This window comes from Denticeps clupeoides, chromosome 9 (assembly GCF_900700375.1).
Source record: "Denticeps clupeoides chromosome 9, fDenClu1.1, whole genome shotgun sequence".
Taxonomy (NCBI): Eukaryota; Metazoa; Chordata; class Actinopteri; order Clupeiformes; family Denticipitidae; genus Denticeps; species Denticeps clupeoides.
Genome location: NC_041715.1, coordinates 10,814,763 through 10,833,175, shown reverse-complemented (window position 1 = coordinate 10,833,175; position 18,413 = coordinate 10,814,763). Strand labels below are relative to the sequence as shown.

At 48.6% G+C, this 18,413-nt stretch overlaps 1 protein-coding gene across 3 annotated transcripts in view; it reads left to right on the top strand.

Moving 5' to 3' along the window:
* Positions 1 to 18,413, top strand: part of arhgef49 (Rho guanine nucleotide exchange factor 49) — a 36,258-nt gene that overhangs the window by 14,924 nt on the left and 2,921 nt on the right. The window contains exons 1-7 of one of the 3 annotated variants that reach the window (XM_028991685.1): positions 151 to 396; positions 7,280 to 7,438; positions 9,357 to 10,915; positions 13,866 to 14,094; positions 15,138 to 15,336; positions 16,740 to 17,326; positions 17,742 to 17,887. In XM_028991685.1, the coding sequence (XP_028847518.1) occupies positions 9,381 to 10,915; positions 13,866 to 14,094; positions 15,138 to 15,336; positions 16,740 to 17,326; positions 17,742 to 17,887 (2,696 nt within the window). In that variant the 5' untranslated portion in view covers positions 151 to 396; positions 7,280 to 7,438; positions 9,357 to 9,380. Of the gene's footprint in view, positions 1 to 150; positions 397 to 7,279; positions 7,439 to 9,356; positions 10,916 to 13,865; positions 14,095 to 15,137; positions 15,337 to 16,739; positions 17,327 to 17,741; positions 17,888 to 18,413 lie in introns of those variants that run through there. The other 2 variants (XM_028991686.1, XM_028991684.1) reach the window with 2 other exon arrangements.

Here is an 18,413-nt window from a genome sequence, read left to right as displayed (position 1 = left end):
TGATTAAATGGTTGAAGTAACAGCAAATGAAAGATTAAAGACTGTGAACGATTACCACAAGGATGATCCAGCAGCTCTGTGTACTGAATTGGATGAGTGTGTATTGACACGCTGGCTGGGGGGGGTGTGTTGGGTGGGCGAGACGGAAGGTGACAGACCAGGAATCCCCTCCCGAAAGGGGAGTGTGACATGAACCGGGTGTGTTGTGTTCACTGGTTTCTATGCCGACCGTGAGTGGATGTGTGTTGGAGCATGCTCAGTGTGCGCCACGCTGCTGTAACAATAGCCGGGGAGCTCGCAGGCTCTAACACATCGTAGTGAAGCGGGAGACGAACACACACACACACACACACACACACACACACTGCAGGTTCCCGCTCTTCCGTCTCTTCCAAGGTAAGTCTGAAAGTTCCTTTTTTGGACAGAATGCAGCTGTTTTTGTCAGTGTGTTATTTTTTTTCCATTTTAGTTGAAATCTGATTGCCACAATTGATCAAATATCTTTTATACCACACTGAATGCTATATTTAGTGTTCTGTGCCTTTTTGGACATATGTTGGTGAACAATATTTATTATTTTGTTGCGTCTCGGGGCTGAATGGGAAGGAAGAGCAGGAGATCTTGGCACAAAAAAGGGGTTTATTATGAAGAACCAAGCAACCGGCAGGAGGGCCAAAAGAAAGACAGAGTCCACATTAATGTGGCAGCACCTACTGGGTGCTGCCTTGTGGAGTTCTGTTCCATCAAGTCTAATTGGTTTTAGCTGGGATGGACCAGGACTCCATAATCAGACCCCTGGGCGTCACATATTTCTTTGCTTGTTCTGAAATCTTTGTCCTATTGAACATAGGAAAACGTTACTCCCCTTTGATGGTTTGGCTTGATGCTGCAGCCATCCTCTCTCCTCATCAACCACTCCCTGCGGGTGAAATAAAAGAAACAGCGAGTGTGAGTTTACTCGCTCCGTGCCGTCACATGATCCTCTTCTGTTGAAGGAGCAGTGTGGTCACTTACCTCCTCATTCATTGTTGCTGAGGTGTGCGCGTGTGTGTGTGTGTGTGTGTGTGTGTGTGTGTCTGAGTGAAGCGGTAAGGGGTCGGCCTACATTTCATCGCTCCACTACCCTCAGCTACACCGCTTCGGTCTGACCCAGTCTCCGGCGCCCATGTAGATCCTGGCGCTGGCTAATCAAACAGGCGCATTGATTTATGAGCGCTGGAGGCTGGTGGCCGCGTGGTGGGGGGGCGAGCTGCAGAACTCGGCCTCTTACGCGATGTGGATCTCATGCCTCCTGGTCCTGGCACCATCTGGGGCACGTGGGTGAATAGACGAAAAAGAAATTAAAAAAGAAAAACGACGAGCTGCTCAGCAGACCTCAATATTTCATCACGGCAGAGAGCCCACCCCCACGGAACCGGGGTGAGGAGGGAGAAAGTGTCTCTGCTTGGCGGAAATTGGAAAATAAATTGAGGTGACATCCACGTTTGTAAAATATCATTCAGCACAGGCTCCCGTGGCGAAACGGGCAGCGGCAGGGAGTGAGAGTGCTGGAGAAGGGGCGGGGCCACCCGAGACGTTTTTAGTGCTTTCAGCAACCCCGGTCATCCTGATCAGTAAATCATTTACTACACCTGAGCCCATTCCTTCACAGATGCCCCAGCTCTGCGGAGACTGCGGAGAGGTCACCGAGGAAAATGCGGGCAAAAAAAAAAAATCCCCCCAAAAAATCCCACCCCAATCATATAATTACTTGGTGTTTCATTCGTGAATAATAATAAAAAAAGAGATTTCTAGTGCTGGAATGCAGACTCCTAAAGCTTAAGCATTAAGCAGTGTGTCTGGCATGCTGTTCTTGTTAGTAGCACGACCTTGATTCCAGCCTCTAATGCTGCATTAAAACCGGGGACCTCCAGAGACCTCAGGAAAATCCGGCCCCTCAGGTTGGGGGGTGGGGATTTGCCCGAGTCTGAGAACACAGATTCTCCAAAAAACAAGGTCTCGTTTGCAATTTAAATGACTTGCATAAATATGACAGGTTGTGCTTTCATTAGAATAATTCCTCATCTAAACCATAGAGTTTAAATCAAGATTCTGATCCGTTGTCAGCTGTGAAACGAACCGTAAACGTCGCTTTTTTACAACCAGTCATGAAAATCATCAGCAACAGCAAAATTTTCTCTAAACTCAATCTACCACTCAATCAACAGTAATATAAGTGGGACTTTAGTTTGATTTAGATTCATTAAAACAATAAAACCGCTGTAGTTAATGTTACGTTATCTAATGGATTTCATAATTGTATTGATTTCTGCTGTGTGACGTCTGACTTGTCTGCATTGTTCCGTATATTTCCCGCATTAATTAAACAAATTAATGGAATAATGAAGTAAGGTGTTAGTTCCTTTTATGTCAAGAGGTCAATGGCTGTCTTGACGTTCACGAGTCCATTTGGTCAGATAAATGAATTAAATGTGTGTGTTAATAGAATTTATATATATATATATATATATACACACACACACACACACACACACACACACACACACATATATATATATATATATATATATATATTACTGAACTGCCAAATGCAGAAATTATGACTTAACATGTAACTTGCAAAACACAATCGTAAAGCATCTATTAAAAACCTATATACAGTTTTCTAGTTAGACGTGTCAGACGTGTCAGATTGTCCACTCCAGACGCAGTACGGACTACTTGTGACCCAGAGCAGCCTCTGTTTTGCTCCATCCGAGCGTGCTCGCTGCGCCCGTAGTGCCTCGTTTGCCGGCGGTAAGCAGGAGGACGGCTGATCGATGGCGCTCGTGCTGGTTTTTCCCTCCTAATCGCCTTCAGACCCCGCCCGCTCCGCCTCAAAGCCCATTACTGCCTCCCCCAAACACGGGCCGCCTGGGCCACCTTCACCTGCCCGCACCTACCCCCCGGCTGTGATCCTCCCGTCCTCCTCGTAGGCGCTGAGCCGGGCCCCCCGGGGCCAAGTCCCTGAGTGGCACTCCTGAGACGAGCGTCCCCGCTGAGAGACATTAGCGCTGACAGGAGCTTCATCGTGCTGGAAAATGACGCCTTCGGGCAGGCCCACCGCGCGTCCCTGAGGTACGGATCACAGGAACCACGCGGAAATACGATGCACTCGTCGTTACACGTTTTAAAAGAACGAGCGAACGTGTGGGGAATCCTCGCGAGGAGCAGGAGATTAATGCAAAGGCTGATGGGAAAGTCTACCAGTCTATCTCCATCGTTCCTAATACCTCTTTAGTCTCGCCACCCTTTTTTAACCGTGGGCGTGAAGGCCTCTCACGTTTTGTTTACCCGCCGAGCTTCTGGGATTACCTGTCCCCAGCGTTCTCCCCCCGTCCCTCACCTCTCCCGAGATCTTCTCCTCTGTTCCCTGCTCTCTCACGTTTGATCCGTCTTCTCCGGAGGGGTTGCTCGTCTCTGTGAGGTCAGGATGCTGTCAGGTCTGTGGGCTGCTGTTTATCTATTCCTACAGTCTGCTCCACAGATTTATTTTATTCATTTGGACCATTGTTGAAGGTTTCATGAGAACCAGTACCCTCCTGGCCCGAAGACGTGTAGGTCTGGTAAATGGGTTACGTTCATTGGTGGTGTGACAGTCCAGCTGCCTGTAGCTGGACAAGCAAAAGGAATGGATGAGAGCAGTATTTTCTCCGGCAAAATACCGTTGTGTTATATTTGCTGGTTGTGTGTCATCTATGATGCCAGACGCTGTTCCTAAAGCTTGTTAATGTGCACCATTAATGACATAGACTGATGCGGAGAGACTTGTGTTTGTACTCTGCTTTCAATTTTTCACATTTTCATGTTTTTTTTAATTCTTCTGAATAGAGACAGAATGGAACCCTCTAGTGCAGTGGTTCCCAACCTTTTATCCTTGAAGAAAAAAGAAAATCCTAGAAATATAATTTTGGCAACCTCGTAACGCAGATTGAATTGTGGAACCGCTGCACCAGAGGATGCATGGATTCTCAAATGACGTTAGTGGACGGTGTTGGTTGAACCTTTTTTTGGCAAGCAAATGAACCCTAAATCAGCCTTTAGCCACATGCTACGCTTTTACACTTTTGTCACAGAGCGCTAACGGCTAACCACGGCCGTGCTTCATTTCTAGGTTTTTTTTAGTTGATGTGCTGTAAGCTCCGCCCAAGTTCATCTTAACAACGGCGCGCTATGATACAGGTGACGTCCGCACATCCGGGGTCTATCTGTACCCCAGTCGGCGTCTCCGTAAATAGAGACGTCCCATTTGGCTGATTAGCTTCCCAGATGCCGGTTGTGGAACTGGCGGCCGCGCGTAACCGTACCGCTGGCGGCGCCACGGGCCATTAATTAAACACAGCGACCACCAGCGGTAACGGCCGGCCAGCGGGCGTAGGTTGCGCCCATGTGTTTGTCGCCGTCCAGGCTGTCTTGTAAGGAGCGACGGGGCCATAAACATCCTGCGAAAGTGAACGTCGGCGTCAGGCTCAAGCTCAGAATGATTTTCCAGTTTCCAGTATTGATTACTTGTAGTTTCCATGGCTTGTTGTGTTGATCGATGTATTATGGCTTAATTACATGACATCTGAGGGTGCGTTTGATCTGGGTTGGACAGTTATGTAATGTGGTCAGCGATTCGAATCCATCATCTCATCTCCCTAATTACATCTCTATTGGATCTCCTGGTCCAGCACGCTTCTCTGATTACGTGCTGCTATACAAATGGCAGCTAGCTGTTGCATTGGGGTCAAATGTTTTAATAAGTGCACGTAATTTGGTCACGGAAAAACCATGGAATATTCGCGTGGCTTCCTCGCCAGAGGGACAGCACGCCGCGCTTGTTCGCCGTGACCCCTGGCCTCTGCCCTCCAGCCCCCACCTCGGCACGGAGACGGAAGTATGTTTGACGTGTAGCGGAATGCGGAGCAGGACTTGATTACTCAGCTCTTCCGCTGCCCCGCCCGGGTTTTGATGCTTTGTGTCGGCTGTTTAAATGGACAGGGATTTCACCAGGCCAGTCCCTGCTGCCTGCCGATGCGGGAGACTTCGGTCTCGAGGAACGCTGCAGCGTCCCACGGGACAGGGGACCTGCAGGCATTTTAAGGGACGGTTTTTAAAATGGGCGCAATGACATAAAATGCTCAAAACCGGATGAACATTTACATTTACAGTATTTATCAGACGCCCTTATCCAGAGCGACTTACAATCAGTAGTTACAGGGACAGTCTCCCTGGAGCAACTTAAGGTTAAGTGTCTTGCTCAGGGACACAATGGTAGTAAGTGGGATTTGAACCCGGGTCTTCTGGTTCACAGGCGAGTGTCTTACCCACTAGGCTACTACCACCTCATGAACAGCAGGGGCTGTTCCAAATACTTTGGAAGTAGATGACCACCGTGTCAAAATCATCAGCGTCACAAAAGATACTGCAAAATGACGTTGGATTAAACGTTATCACTTGATTTTTTTTATTATTTCTAAAAACGCAGATTTTTTTTCCCCAAATTTTAGTAGTTAGTTTTAAAACGTCACATCCCACCATTTGTGCAAAATCTGAACCAGGGCCATTCGAATTCAGGCCCCCAGAAGATATCGGAGGTCGGAGTCAGGGCAAAGGCGCTGGTATCGGGTTTCCCAGGGATGAGATGAGGATCTTGAGGGTTAAGCTACGTGATGCCAGAACGCGTTCGAGATTCATCCTTCGTATCTCGCCCCTGTGAATGGTATTTCGTGATTGTTTAGTTGGTTTAGTGAAATTTACTTGCTTTAGCGGACTTGGTGAGGTGGTGTGGTGGTGGACAGCGGGACGTTTTTTCGGCTGTGGGCACTGGTCAGTGATGTGAAGTTTGGATTTGTGTGTTCACAGCGGACCACCGGCTGTTGCTCATCCATTCCGGGCAAGTTCCGTCCTCAGCCTGTCCAGTTTTCCCCGCTTCCCTTTTCCCTGGGGTCAGAGGCTGATTCTGGATCAGTGGCTCATCCGTCCTGGTTACGGGCCCTGGTTTACGGCCCCAGCAGCACAGTCCCGCAGCGAGAGTCCGTCGGCCATGCCGACCCCGGCTGGGCCTTTCATCACTGTCCAGTTACGTTCTGCCGCGCTCTGTCACACCACCCCGCCACAGAACACCCCCCCGCTGAGCCACTGCACAAAAACCGCGACAGGCTAAGCTGCGTGTGGCCTGCTGGCCTCCAGCCTGAGCTCCAGACTCTAACCCCCGTCCAGCCGTCCTGCGGACGCGAGACGCTGTGGTGGATTATGGGGGTCCGATAAATACAGGGTAATATGTGTTCAATTCAGGCTGCTCTCCCAGCATGAAGAGTGTGTGTGTGTGTGTGTGTGTGTGAAGGAGGCTCTCCTTCTAAAGTTCCCGTGACAATGTGATAATAGCCTGGCACCTCATTATAGCACCTTCGCTGTTCCCTCACCTGGGAGACCTGAAACATCTACGCTCGTCACGGACGCAACTTCATACGGCCACACGCGGCGTCTGTCGCACACACACACACACACACACATTTTCGTCGCTCGTCCGTGCAAACACACTTTATAATAAGATGGTTCCCAGTCGCTGTGAGATTTTAATGGGAGTAGCAGCTTCCACGGAAGCTCTTTTTTTTTTTTTTAAATTTGGTGGTGTTCATGCTGAATGAAAACAGCGTCTGACGTTTACAGGGCTGGTCCTCGGGGGCTCTGCCACTCCAGCATGTCCCCTTGGGGGGGCAGGGCCACTTACTGCTGCCTGCCAGTCACCAGGCAGTGGCCTGTCACTTCTGCCGCGCCTCGTCCTCGGGCGTACGATGAGAAAAATGGAAATTTCTGGTGGGGAGGGGAAAAACATCTGAAAGAAATGAAACATCCTTCAGTTCGCACGTCTCTCCGTTGTGGCGGAGGTCAGATGCAAGGTCTCCTGTGAAGGACTGAGACGCTTCGGCGCATTCTCCAGACGTGTAGACGCTGAGGAACGGGTTATAGAATTAGAACAGTACCTTGAGATGAGTGTCTCGGTATTTTATGCTGTCTGACCCTGGAAAGAAATGCCACAATATCACGCCAAAGGGCTTAGAACGTGTTAATTCCTTGTTTATCTGGCACATTCATCAGAACTGGTTCAGTGTTAAAAACTGGGTTACCCTGCCCCTTTAAGAACACAAGGCAAACCCACCCGATTCTCTTACTTTCCCCTCCATCCACCACCTCTCCGCGTGGATGTGGTTATTTTTAAGCAGCAGGCATTGATTTCCCGTGCTCTTCCTTTCAGACATCCTCCTCGCCCGAGGCCTTGGCAAGACCGGGTTCGCGGACCCAGTGCCGCACTTGACGAAGCGCCGGGTCTAGAGGTGGGCACCCGGGTCAGGGCCGGTGAGCGGGAGCCCGAAGGAAGCGGAGGGGAAGTGTACAGAGGCCTAATTAAAATGGGGTGAGTTTACCTGGTCTCCGGGCGTACGGTAACCTGCTGCTGTCGTTCAGAGCTCTCTTTCAAAACACTCGCTTTCAATACTACTGCATGCAAAAAACACAGAAAATTCCAATTTAATGCATGTTAACTTTTTTATATGATATATTGATTACATATCATTTTGCTGTTGAATACATTATTATAAATGATATACGTAATATACATTTGAATGATCTGTATTGAGTCACAGTTCATATTTCTAGCTTGGTGTTAGAAAATATTGTTTTATTCAGTCAGTTCTGAAGGTTTACTTTTCTGAGTTAAATGACTTTTCGTTTACCATGTTCAGTCTCTTACAGTTAATTAAAGGATATGTTTTCAATGCTTGTTCAATTAGTATGATTCATAATTCATATTTTTGACATTGTGTTGTGAAGGTCAGTAGTTTTACTGCTACACTGCTACACTACATAGTGTCTTTTATTTTGTACATTTTATGTTTCAATTTATAGTACTACGTTCTATTCGAGTTTTTAGACTTTTTTTTTCTTAAATGCATCTGATAGAAATGCATTTACCGTAACCATGTTGAACTGTCTGTTAAATCCATTATTGTTCTGGCTGCAGGCCATTTCCACGAGTCACGGCAAATCTGCCGTAATGACCATCTGCCTGTCAGTCACTGGCTGAGGCGGCTTGGCACGTCGGTCTGGACTCCTCCGGAGCGTTTATTTACCAAACGCCGCGTGCTAATGAAGTGGGCTCGTTCGCCCGTCGCCGATATTAAAGTGGGGTGCACTGTGCCCTTGTTGGGAGCTCAGACTATTCACGTTCCTATTGACGGTCACTTTGAGACGGACATAAGAGCCGTCGTTGGTTTTATCGGCTCTTTTGTGCCGCTGAAATCAATGAGATGTCACCGTTGCACAGGGCGCCCTCTTTTAATTAAATTTGAGCCTATCTTATTTCAGCGCCCTCGTGCAGGGTAAAATATGAACGTTTTCATTAGTTTATCTCAGTTAGAGCTCCGGTCCGCTCCGGAAAATGAATAGATTAATGCTTTTAGATGAATGCAGAACTTATCTGACAGCGATCTGCGCACATGTGAAACGTGACTTGGCCTTTGTTTTTTTAATTTTCCGATTATTTAATTTCCAACATGTCACGTGTGCCTTGTCTTGTCTCACGTATATATAACACATCGTGCACATGGTAACATTATTTTACATTAGAAAAATCAGTATCCCTGGGAAAAATATTGATAATTGATCAAATTGATTGCCCACCCAACTGTGCGTGGTATTTTTGTAACGTGTGTTTGACCTTCATTTTCCGGGAAGATTTTGGGATGGGAATTTGTGTGGCCCGGAGCCTGGCGTTTTGTACTAATTATGAAGCAAGAAGTAATCAGGACTCTCCCCTAATCCGCAACTCTTCTCTGAGTAGCGGAATGAGCGCCGGAGGCAGCGGCGAAGTGGCCCCTCTTCATTACAGTCGGCTCAGATTAGTTCTTTTCCTTCTTCTTCTCTGCCTCTTTTTTTTTTCTCTCCCACGAGGCCACGTGGGGGAAAGTAATCCCTCCTCTTTTTAATTTCCAGAGTCGAGCGAAGCACTTTTAATCCATTAATGCGATTACACAAGTTAAGGAACCATGCGTCAGGAACACTGTAATCATGCTGTCCTGTCCGGCACTATTAAATCATTTCAGTTTCAAATGGGGAATTTCTTGAAAATCATGACCAAAATGTTCTTCACATGGGATTCGTTGGTTGTAAACAAATCATCATCACAGGTTCAAACCCCTCTTAGAACCAGTGTGTCCCTGGGCAGGACGCTTAACCTGTCCCCGGGGGGGCTGTCCCTGTAACCACAGATCGTAAGTCTGATAAACGCTGTGAAGTAAATGCTGTAAAGATTGACTGTCATTGTGTCTCTTCAGGACTGTGGTCCCTGCTCCGGAGCCATGCCGGACGTGAAGGCCCCAGCATGTGAGTACTCCGCCGCGGGTTCCCCTGTGGGCTGCAGCATGGACCTGGAGCATTGCCTCAACGAGCTCCAGCCCTCTCTCTCCGTCCTCTCGGGCCCCTACCCCGATCTGGAGACGGCGCAAGGCCAGTGTCCCCTCGGCGTCGCACCGTCGGGATGCGGAGGTGGCAACAACAACAACAACGGCCCCCTCAGCAACATGGGCCTGCGCTATTGCTCCACTAGCAGCATGCACCCCTCCAAGTACCCCGAAGCCCCACTGGGATACAGCGGCAAGCACCAGTCCTACGTGAACACCACCAGCAGCCGGCTGTTCCGTAGCATGGAGAACCTGCACTGGGCCGTGTCTGACCCCAGCCTCTACGCCCTGGGGACCCCGTACAGGAGCGTGGACAGCGAGTTTATCCTGCACTGCACCTCCACCAGCCACTGGTACGACGGACCTCCTGAAGGCTCGCAGGTCTATGGTGTGGTGCCCAACCCGGAAAGCTTGGCCTTCTACCCTCGACGAGCGCTGGTGAGGCGGGACCTACCTCTATTTCCTCAGTGGCTCTTTCCTCCTGTGGAAGAATGGGGCGTGAATGGGAACGCTCGGAAAGGCCTGAGGGACAAACTCCGTCTGCAGAGCGCCCGGGTTTCCGAGCCCCACATGCCCCTGCGGCCTCAGGCTGTCATGGGCCACAGCGTTCCATCACCACAGCTGGGGTCGACTGACAAAGAGCTGGCCTCCCGCCTTGCACTGGCTAACTCAGGTGTGACCCCGAGAACTTTGTGTGCCCGGCGCATCACCAGCCCTGAGGAGATCAAGCAGGAGGTGCTGAGACGTCTGCAGCTGCGACGCCAGAACAGCTCCCCGAACCTGGCCCTCCACTCCTGCCCTGCGCCCGGTCGTGTGGGTAAGTCTTGCACCTCCGAGCCCCTGGCTGGGAGCTCCGGTCAGTCCTCACTGGAGCGGAAGAGACCGCCCATTGGACGCCTCCACATCCCCACCTTTGAGGAATTTAAAAGGATGAGGCAGAAGGAGAGCAGTCAGTTGTCGCAAGTGCCCACATCAGCACCTCCTGGTGGTGCAGTGGAGAACTGCAGCCAGGTTGGGAGAGACAGCTACAGTCTGGAGGCAGTTGGTGTCAAAGAGACAATAGTCGTGATAAAGGAAAATGACGGTGTCCCTGGGACACCACTCCAAAGCCAAGATGGCAGCGCCACTGGTGAGGACAATTTTAAACTGAACTCTGACAAGACTGGGCCCATCTGCACCGGGCCCACACCCCGGTCGCCACTCCATTCGACAGCAGCTTCAGCCAGGGAGGGGGCCGTGGAGGAACCATCAGGCCCCAGGGCCACAGATGTGTCTCTTCCCCCGTTTCCTCCCCGAAGGGAGAGCTCAGACGCCCCGTCCAGCTGCTGCCCAGCCCTCCTGCTGGACGGAACAGATCTCTCCAGCTATGGAGCCAAGATCTACAGCATGAAGGACGGCATCCTCGGCTCTGCGCTGGACCTCATCAAAAAGAGGTAAGAGAAGCCTTGGTTTTTATAACTGGCTATATATATATTTTTTTGTAATAACTGAAATTGAAATATGAAAAGAAGTTTTCTGGAACGCATAAAGAATATGTTACATTTTACACATACACACAGTGTTAAAAGAACATTGTGCTGAGCTGCAGAGCTGTATACACAAAGGTGAGATACAGCATAAATAGAGTGGGACTGGGAACAAAGGAAAGGCATTTTTACATTATAACACAGGCAAATACAGGCAGTATGATCAATGAGTGGTCCAAGTCCCGATATGGCCCTTTGGGAGGCCGATGAGGGAGAATCAGGGGCTAGAAAGCATGGCTAGGAAATAGACACTTTTTTTTGGGGAGGTCCTGTGCTCAGACAAAAATTCATCTATACGTGTCAGGCTAATATCGCACTCTAAATCCACGCCAGACTGACGCATGGACAGATGGCATATGCTGGGCTTTGCCTGTGCATTATGACGCACCGGCAGCAGCGAGAGGCGTATTGAGTCACGATTAGCTGGTGTCATTTGCAGCAGAGAGATGTAGGTTGCATGAGGACATGCATGCAACTAACGATTATTTTAATAATCGATTCATTTGTTGGTTATTATTTTTTAGGATTAAATCTTTAGAAAGTGCACAAACACGTTGCTCCTTGAGCTGTTTTAATAATAATAAAATACTTAACATGCAAAAACTTTACATGCAAATGAATCGACTTTCCCACTTTCAAATAATGAAACAGTTCATTATGCGCTGCCAAATAATTTGGAGACAGCAGTGAAATACGAACCTCACCTCACCTCACCTCACCTCACCTCACCTCACCTCACCTCACCTCACCTCACCTGTCCTCTCCAGCTTGCCGGACTCTTGTCACGTGGGCTGACGAGCTCGCTGTTTTGTCGTGGGAGGACAATTTCGATTTTATTTGCTTCGCCCTGTCTATGAGGCACCGAACTCGGAGAGAGACCGAGTGTGTTCGCTGCGCTCCGCGCTCAACTAAAGTTTCCTTTTTAAAGAATCAAATGTCTATGCGTCCTGCGACACAACAAATCGATTATGAAATTCGATGCAGACTCTTATAGTAATCGATTTGTATCGATTTAAGCGATTCGTTGTTGCTACTAGGGCCGGGTGATATGCACCAAAAAGTAGTCATGGTTTTAGATGTTGTTTGTGAGAGTGAGCAATTTGTGTAGAAGTAGTGATTTGAAATGAATGAAATAAATGATACCACACGCCATCCAGACATACTTGTAGTGTACTTGTTGTGGCAAAGTGATCCCTAACGCAGATTCTGAGCTTTATGCAGAGCTTTTATCCAAGAATTCAATGGCAAACTAACGCAGACAAATAAACCCCCTGTATCTTTAACTTTTCTCGTGCGAATTGATGTATGACACTTCCAAATCTGCAAATCCGTAATTCTCTGTGCTCGGTTGTGAGATATGCTCGCGTATACAGATTCAACGCGACAGAGCGAAGATTTACGGTTTCACTTACACGTTGAACGCCCACGATCCATCTCAACCACGGTCTGGGAATCTGAACAGGATTTATATTCAGAGGAACTTTTACTATTCGTATTTGCATATTTTCTGTCTTAAACCTATTTCATATTTTTTGGCCGTTAGCGTGTGAACAATCCAGGCGTTTCACTGCAGGCAAGAAGGAAAAGAAAAAACAAAAGGAATGAACAATTGCATTGTGCCCCATAATACTGATTATTGGGCCTAAATACATACATTTTTTAGATAATAATTTAAGATTTCCCTCAATGGTGAACTGATCTGTAGATTTTCACGATAATGTGTAAGAATCAGTTCTAAAATGTTATATACTAAAGTAAAGCTAATTTGTCTTCAGAGCATGCAATTAAAATATACCTCTCAAGCACACCATGCCCACATGGAATCGATATGAAATATGTGCTACACGCTGAACATTAATGCACGGCTCTGACCATCGACTAATTCTGGGCCACGCAGCACCCTGCTTAGGGAGCGTAGTCATCATTCACACTCATTTCATCACAAATTAACTTTCAGGTTATTACTCCCCATGAATCTCCCTCCCGTCTGACAGGTAATCTCTCCAAGGAAGATATCTGATGACAGACTATTTTATTGCAGCCTTCAAACTGAGAGTATTAATTATCATTCCCACCAAAAGAAAAAAAAAACATCACATCCCACGTGGATGAAACAGCATGAGATGCTGCTTGGCTTAAAGGTGTGTTTCCCGTGAGGGAAGCAGAGCGGTATGCTCGTGCTTGAGGTGATTAATGTAGGGTGATGCTGGAAAAGTGTGTGTGTATGTGGCATTTCTTGCTCATGACTTTAATTGTGCTTATGCAAATGGACCAGCCCCCCACTCCCACGACGAGCTGAGGATTCATGAGTCAGGCACTGAGGCATCAGACCACACACACAGTTTTGCGAGAGCCAATCAGGAGGCGCGCTGATGAAGAGAGCCCGGTCTGAGGGGGTGTGGGTCGCTTGTGGGCTATTATGACAGACTCCTGCGCACGAGGACAATTCTGCCTCCGCTTCATGCTCCATGCCAAGATAACGTTCCTGCTCACGCCTCTCTCGTCTGTCTCACAATGTCCCCCACCACCCGAGCATGTGACTGGCTCTCCGCGTTCCTCGCGCCAGAAGCTTACGCTGCAAACACGCGCACAAAGAGATCTGGCAGATCAATGATGCAGAAACAGAGATTTTCAGCGATCGCAGAGTTGGGGTGTTAATGTGAATTGATGCGTTTAATTAGCCGCCCCCCCACTCGAGCCCCGCTGGTGTCGAGGGGCTCAGTCCCCTCCCTGGAGGTAATGGGGGAGGTGGGTCTAAACAAGGGGAAAGGTGGTGCCAGGAATAATAATTTCAGTTTTTACAGTGACCCCCCCCCTCTCTCTCTCGCTCCCTCTCGCTCTGTCCTTCCTCCCCTAGCTGCAGTGCAGAGATTGCTGCCGAGGCTTCCGTCAGACTGTCACGTGAGCGGGGTGACAACGACGGTGCTGACATCACCCCGGCCCCCCGGCCCAGCCGTCAATCTGTCGGCGTTGCCATGACGACCACAACGGCCTGCGGAGCCGAGGCTCGCGATGACAAGCCAGCAGGACAGGAGGCAGGAGCCGGAGAAGGAGGTGGTGGAGAAGACGAAGAGCGAGAAGAATGCGTAAGGCACCTTCACCCGCCCCTTCCCTCTCACCATCACCAAAATTCCAGCGTGACTCCCTCCCTCCCTCCCTCCCTCCCTCCATCCATGCTCTCTCTCTCCTCCTCTCTCTCCCCTTCTCTCCTTGTCGTCCCCGCCGCTCCAGCACAGGACAGTGAGGGTTGGCTGCGTGTGTGCGGATAGATAAAGATGCGGCGCAGCCCGAGGTCCGGACCCCCGGCATCGGCAGGCATGCGGTGGCGGGAATGAGACACGGAGAGGATTAGGGACAGGTTTTTTTTCTTCCCCCTGCGATGCTTTTTCATTCCATCTCCATTGTGTGTGTGTGTGTGTGTGTGTGTGTGTGTGTGTGTGTGTGCAGTGTTGAGATCCGCTGGTGTGGGCGCCTCTTGCTCCCGTTGGAAAATCTCCGCAATTCTTCACGAGGCTTCGTTCGTTATGCGCTCTGACTACGTTGGATGGGAGGCGGGAATGCTTCGTGCCCGTACCCGGATTTTTGGCCGTGCGGCATTCGCTACCGACTGCGACTATCGACGGACCGGTGTCACATCCTGCTTCGGGTTTCGTGCGTGTAAGCTAGCTGCTCCGGCTTCGCACTCATGGCCGCCGTTAATTAAGGCTGCGGCCAGACACCGTGGTTAATTATTTTGCGCGTTAGCCGAGCTGGCCGCGTCTCGTTCCCTCCTGCGCCGGCGCCGCCTCGAATCCTCGCGTCCATCCTCATCCTCCTCTTTCCTGTATTAACGTAGCGCGCTTGCCTCGTGTCAATATCACTGATATACCTGAGAAGGGGGTTAAAGGTCACCTGTCAATCAAGCAACCTTTTTTTGGCTTCAGTGGCGTATCGATGGTGGATTGCTGGCGGTCCGCGGTTTCGAGGGTGTTCTGGATGTACATGCTTATTCCTTAAATTAAAACAGCTTTGGACGCGTGACGCGGTATCCCCGGTGTGAAATGAATATCTGATCATGTTCAGCTTCCCCTCCTTCTTCTAAACTTTACCAGAGTTGACCATTTTAATGTCATCTCCATCCCCTCCCCAGCAGTCCGGCCCGGGCTGCAGGCGCTCCAGCTCGGACGCCGCCTATGAGCCGGCGGAGTCCGTGAGGGCCCAGCGCGAGTGCCGCCTGCGGCCCCACTACAGCGACCCTATGCCCACCGATGCCGCCAAGCGCAAGCAGCTGGAGATGAAGATAGCGGCCGCTGCCCGCCTCCACAGCCAGCGCCGGGACCGGGATGGCGGTAAATTACATATTCATTCCGTCACCCCGTTTCTCAGATTGATGGAATGCTGATGTGAGGCCAGATTGAAGCGCCGGTTGCCGTGGAGATTATATTTTATAAAACTAGTACTCAGCAAGGATCAGTAGTGAAAATGAAATAAAAACACTGTGGCTGAACTGAGGCTCCGTCCCGTTCCATAAAAATGTCCACAATGAAATTGTGCTCAGGCTTGTCCCGGTCTCCAGGGCATCACTTACCGTTTGCCCTAATACCACCGCAGCGCAGCTTTTATCTGCTGCTGTCACATACACTGTGCCCTGTGTTCCCTGCATTATCTAAAAAGAACTCATGGCCTGTTTCACGATGCTCTGTCCTGAAAAATATTCGGTGGGTTTCTTGGTTGGATCGTTCCTCTTTTGCACAAACAGCAGCAATACAGTGATTCAAATTCAAAACAATGAATTCACAAGATTCACTGTGATTCTTACTCCTAATCAGTATACTTGGGCATTGCTCAGACATAAATTCACCTTTATGTTGCAGTTAGAGTTCCTTGTCCTAAAAATGTCCTGTAGTATTTTCCTGTAGTATCTTTGTAGCATCCGTTTGTATGTTTCAATAATAAGGTCAGAAATGTTGTACTTTGGTACAGATTGAAGCATATAAATATAAGTGCACTGGCGTGTTTTAACTAACCGTTCTGGCAGCATGCAGAAGCCACATTGTAACCACATGATGCACTCATAAAAAATCTAATCTCAAAATCTCTAGTATGAAACACTGGATACAAGAGAACTTCAACCAAGAAGCTACAGCTTGGAATGGACTCATTGCACCATTCAAATGTAACGATTTCATTGCTCTGTTTTGTGAAACAAGGCCACACATTAATTTTTAAGACAATCGATCCAGCAAAACCAGCAACTTCTTTTGCTAGGTGATAATTGTCAAATGTTACTTTAGACAAGAATATTGCACAGTTTCTAGTTAACACGCTTGCATCTGATGTGACCCAGGATTGGCATGGTTAGCCTGCACCTATTACATATCTAAGTAAATCAACCAACTCACACTGTACTGCTGTATATCATTATCATACTATCATATTATGTCATGTTACAATTACTAATATTATTATTATTATCATAGCAAATGACTATATACACCCTAAATATACCCGTACACTGATATATTATAAAATTGCTGCTACTTGTCTGCCTGGTTTGTCTCGACCTGTGCTAGATTAGGGGTCGTGTCCTTTGTCAAGTTTTTGTGTTGTGTGTTATTTCCATTTGTGTCTTTTTACACACTGTGAAGCCCCAAAGCTTCACAAATATCATCTTTCTGTGTACTTGTTTACAGTGAGATGACTTCACTTTGACCACTGTGAACTAATTCCAAATCCTCCGCACTCTCTGCAGGCCCAGCCTCAGTCAGAGGACGCTCGGAACCTCGTGGGGAAGAACGTTTTTCTGGGGCTGGTCTGGTTGTGAGTCGGGTGGGTCAGCACCGCTGGAGTACGGTGAGCAGCCTCAGTGCGGACAGCGGGGTGGTGGGCCTGAGCGACGAGCGCGAGGACGAAGAGGAGCCGCGGCAACGCTCCCGGCACAGTGCTGGGGCTGAGGTGGAGCGCGTGGACAGTGGCATCGGACCGGGACTGGCTCGCGGGTGGAAGAGGCCCTTGGCCTCAACCCGGGGACCGGATGCCCATCGCCTTTGTCCTGACTGTGGCCAGAAGGATGGAAGTGCGGGGGAAAGCATGTGCGAGAGGTGCGCCAAGCTGCGCACCGAACGCAAGGAAGCAATCATGGAGTTCCTCAACACCGAGTCCAGCTATGGAGAGGACCTACGCATCATCAAGGAGGAATTTTACTGTCCCATGCAGAACGCGGGACTACTCACCAATGAACAGCTGGCTGTGGTGTTCAGCAATGTTCAGGAACTCATTGACTTCAACGACAGGTTCACGGAACACCTGCAGGAGAGCATTGACCAGGCATTCGATCAGGTGAGACCTAATGAACGTTTATTAAGAGATAAAAACAGTTGCTGTAATAAAATAATAACAATTGCAAGACCCTTTGCTATAATCTGTCGCAAATGATTGGTTTGATCTGGAAAGTGGTCTTATTACTAGATGCCACAGTTCACTTACAAATTACAAAAAAGTTAATGGTATACAAGCTCTCCCTCACAAAATAGTGAGGCTAACGTATGGTTAGTTAAAGCGTCAACATCGATGGCCGGCACCATCTCATGGGAAGCTGGAGCCTCGAAACTGGCACCTGTACAAACCTTCCCATGAAAGTGGTCAGCTGGCATCATTGTATGTTCTGGTCCATGTTTAATATTGTGCTTTGTGGCCAGATTCTGTTCGGAAAGGGTGAACAGGCACATTGTCACGCCAGTGTTTGCGTTTACAGGGTGACGAGGACCTCCTGACAGTATGCATCGGAGAGATCTTCGTGGAATTTGCCAACATGCTGCCAGCCTTTCAGACCTACTGCCTTCAGCAGTCCACCTCTGTCAACATGCTGAACACGCTGGAGAAGGAGAAGGAGCTGCTGAGGTAAATATATTCCCTCAGCACCCACTCAAGATTGGATACTCAGAATCACGTTTATATGAGTGAACAATGGTATAAAATATAGTGAAATACCTTATATACAAAAATATACAAAGATTACAGAATTAATACAAGTGTACGTAAAGTGCAGTTGCAATGCTGTAGACGTAAAGTAGTGTGATGGCGAGAGGGGAAGAAAACGTTCCTGTGTCACTTCTGCTGAACTCCTATCTGAGAACTTCTCTTTTTTCCTTACTTAACTTCAAAGGGACTGCAAAGTGTCACATAGCTCAGTGTGTTATTTAAGAGCTCTTTACCCAAGAGCTTCACTCCATTTCATTACTTCTCAGGTTCTGTAAATGGTGCTAATCTTACTGTCTCTCAGTAGAAAAGGTATGGAGCCATTACTTATTCATCAATGGTCCTTTATATTCAGAGAAGAAGATGAGATCATAAGCATAGATCAGGTGATGCTCTGGTGCCAGTGTTTCATAGCATTTTTTTCCTTTATGGTCATGTTTTTGGACAG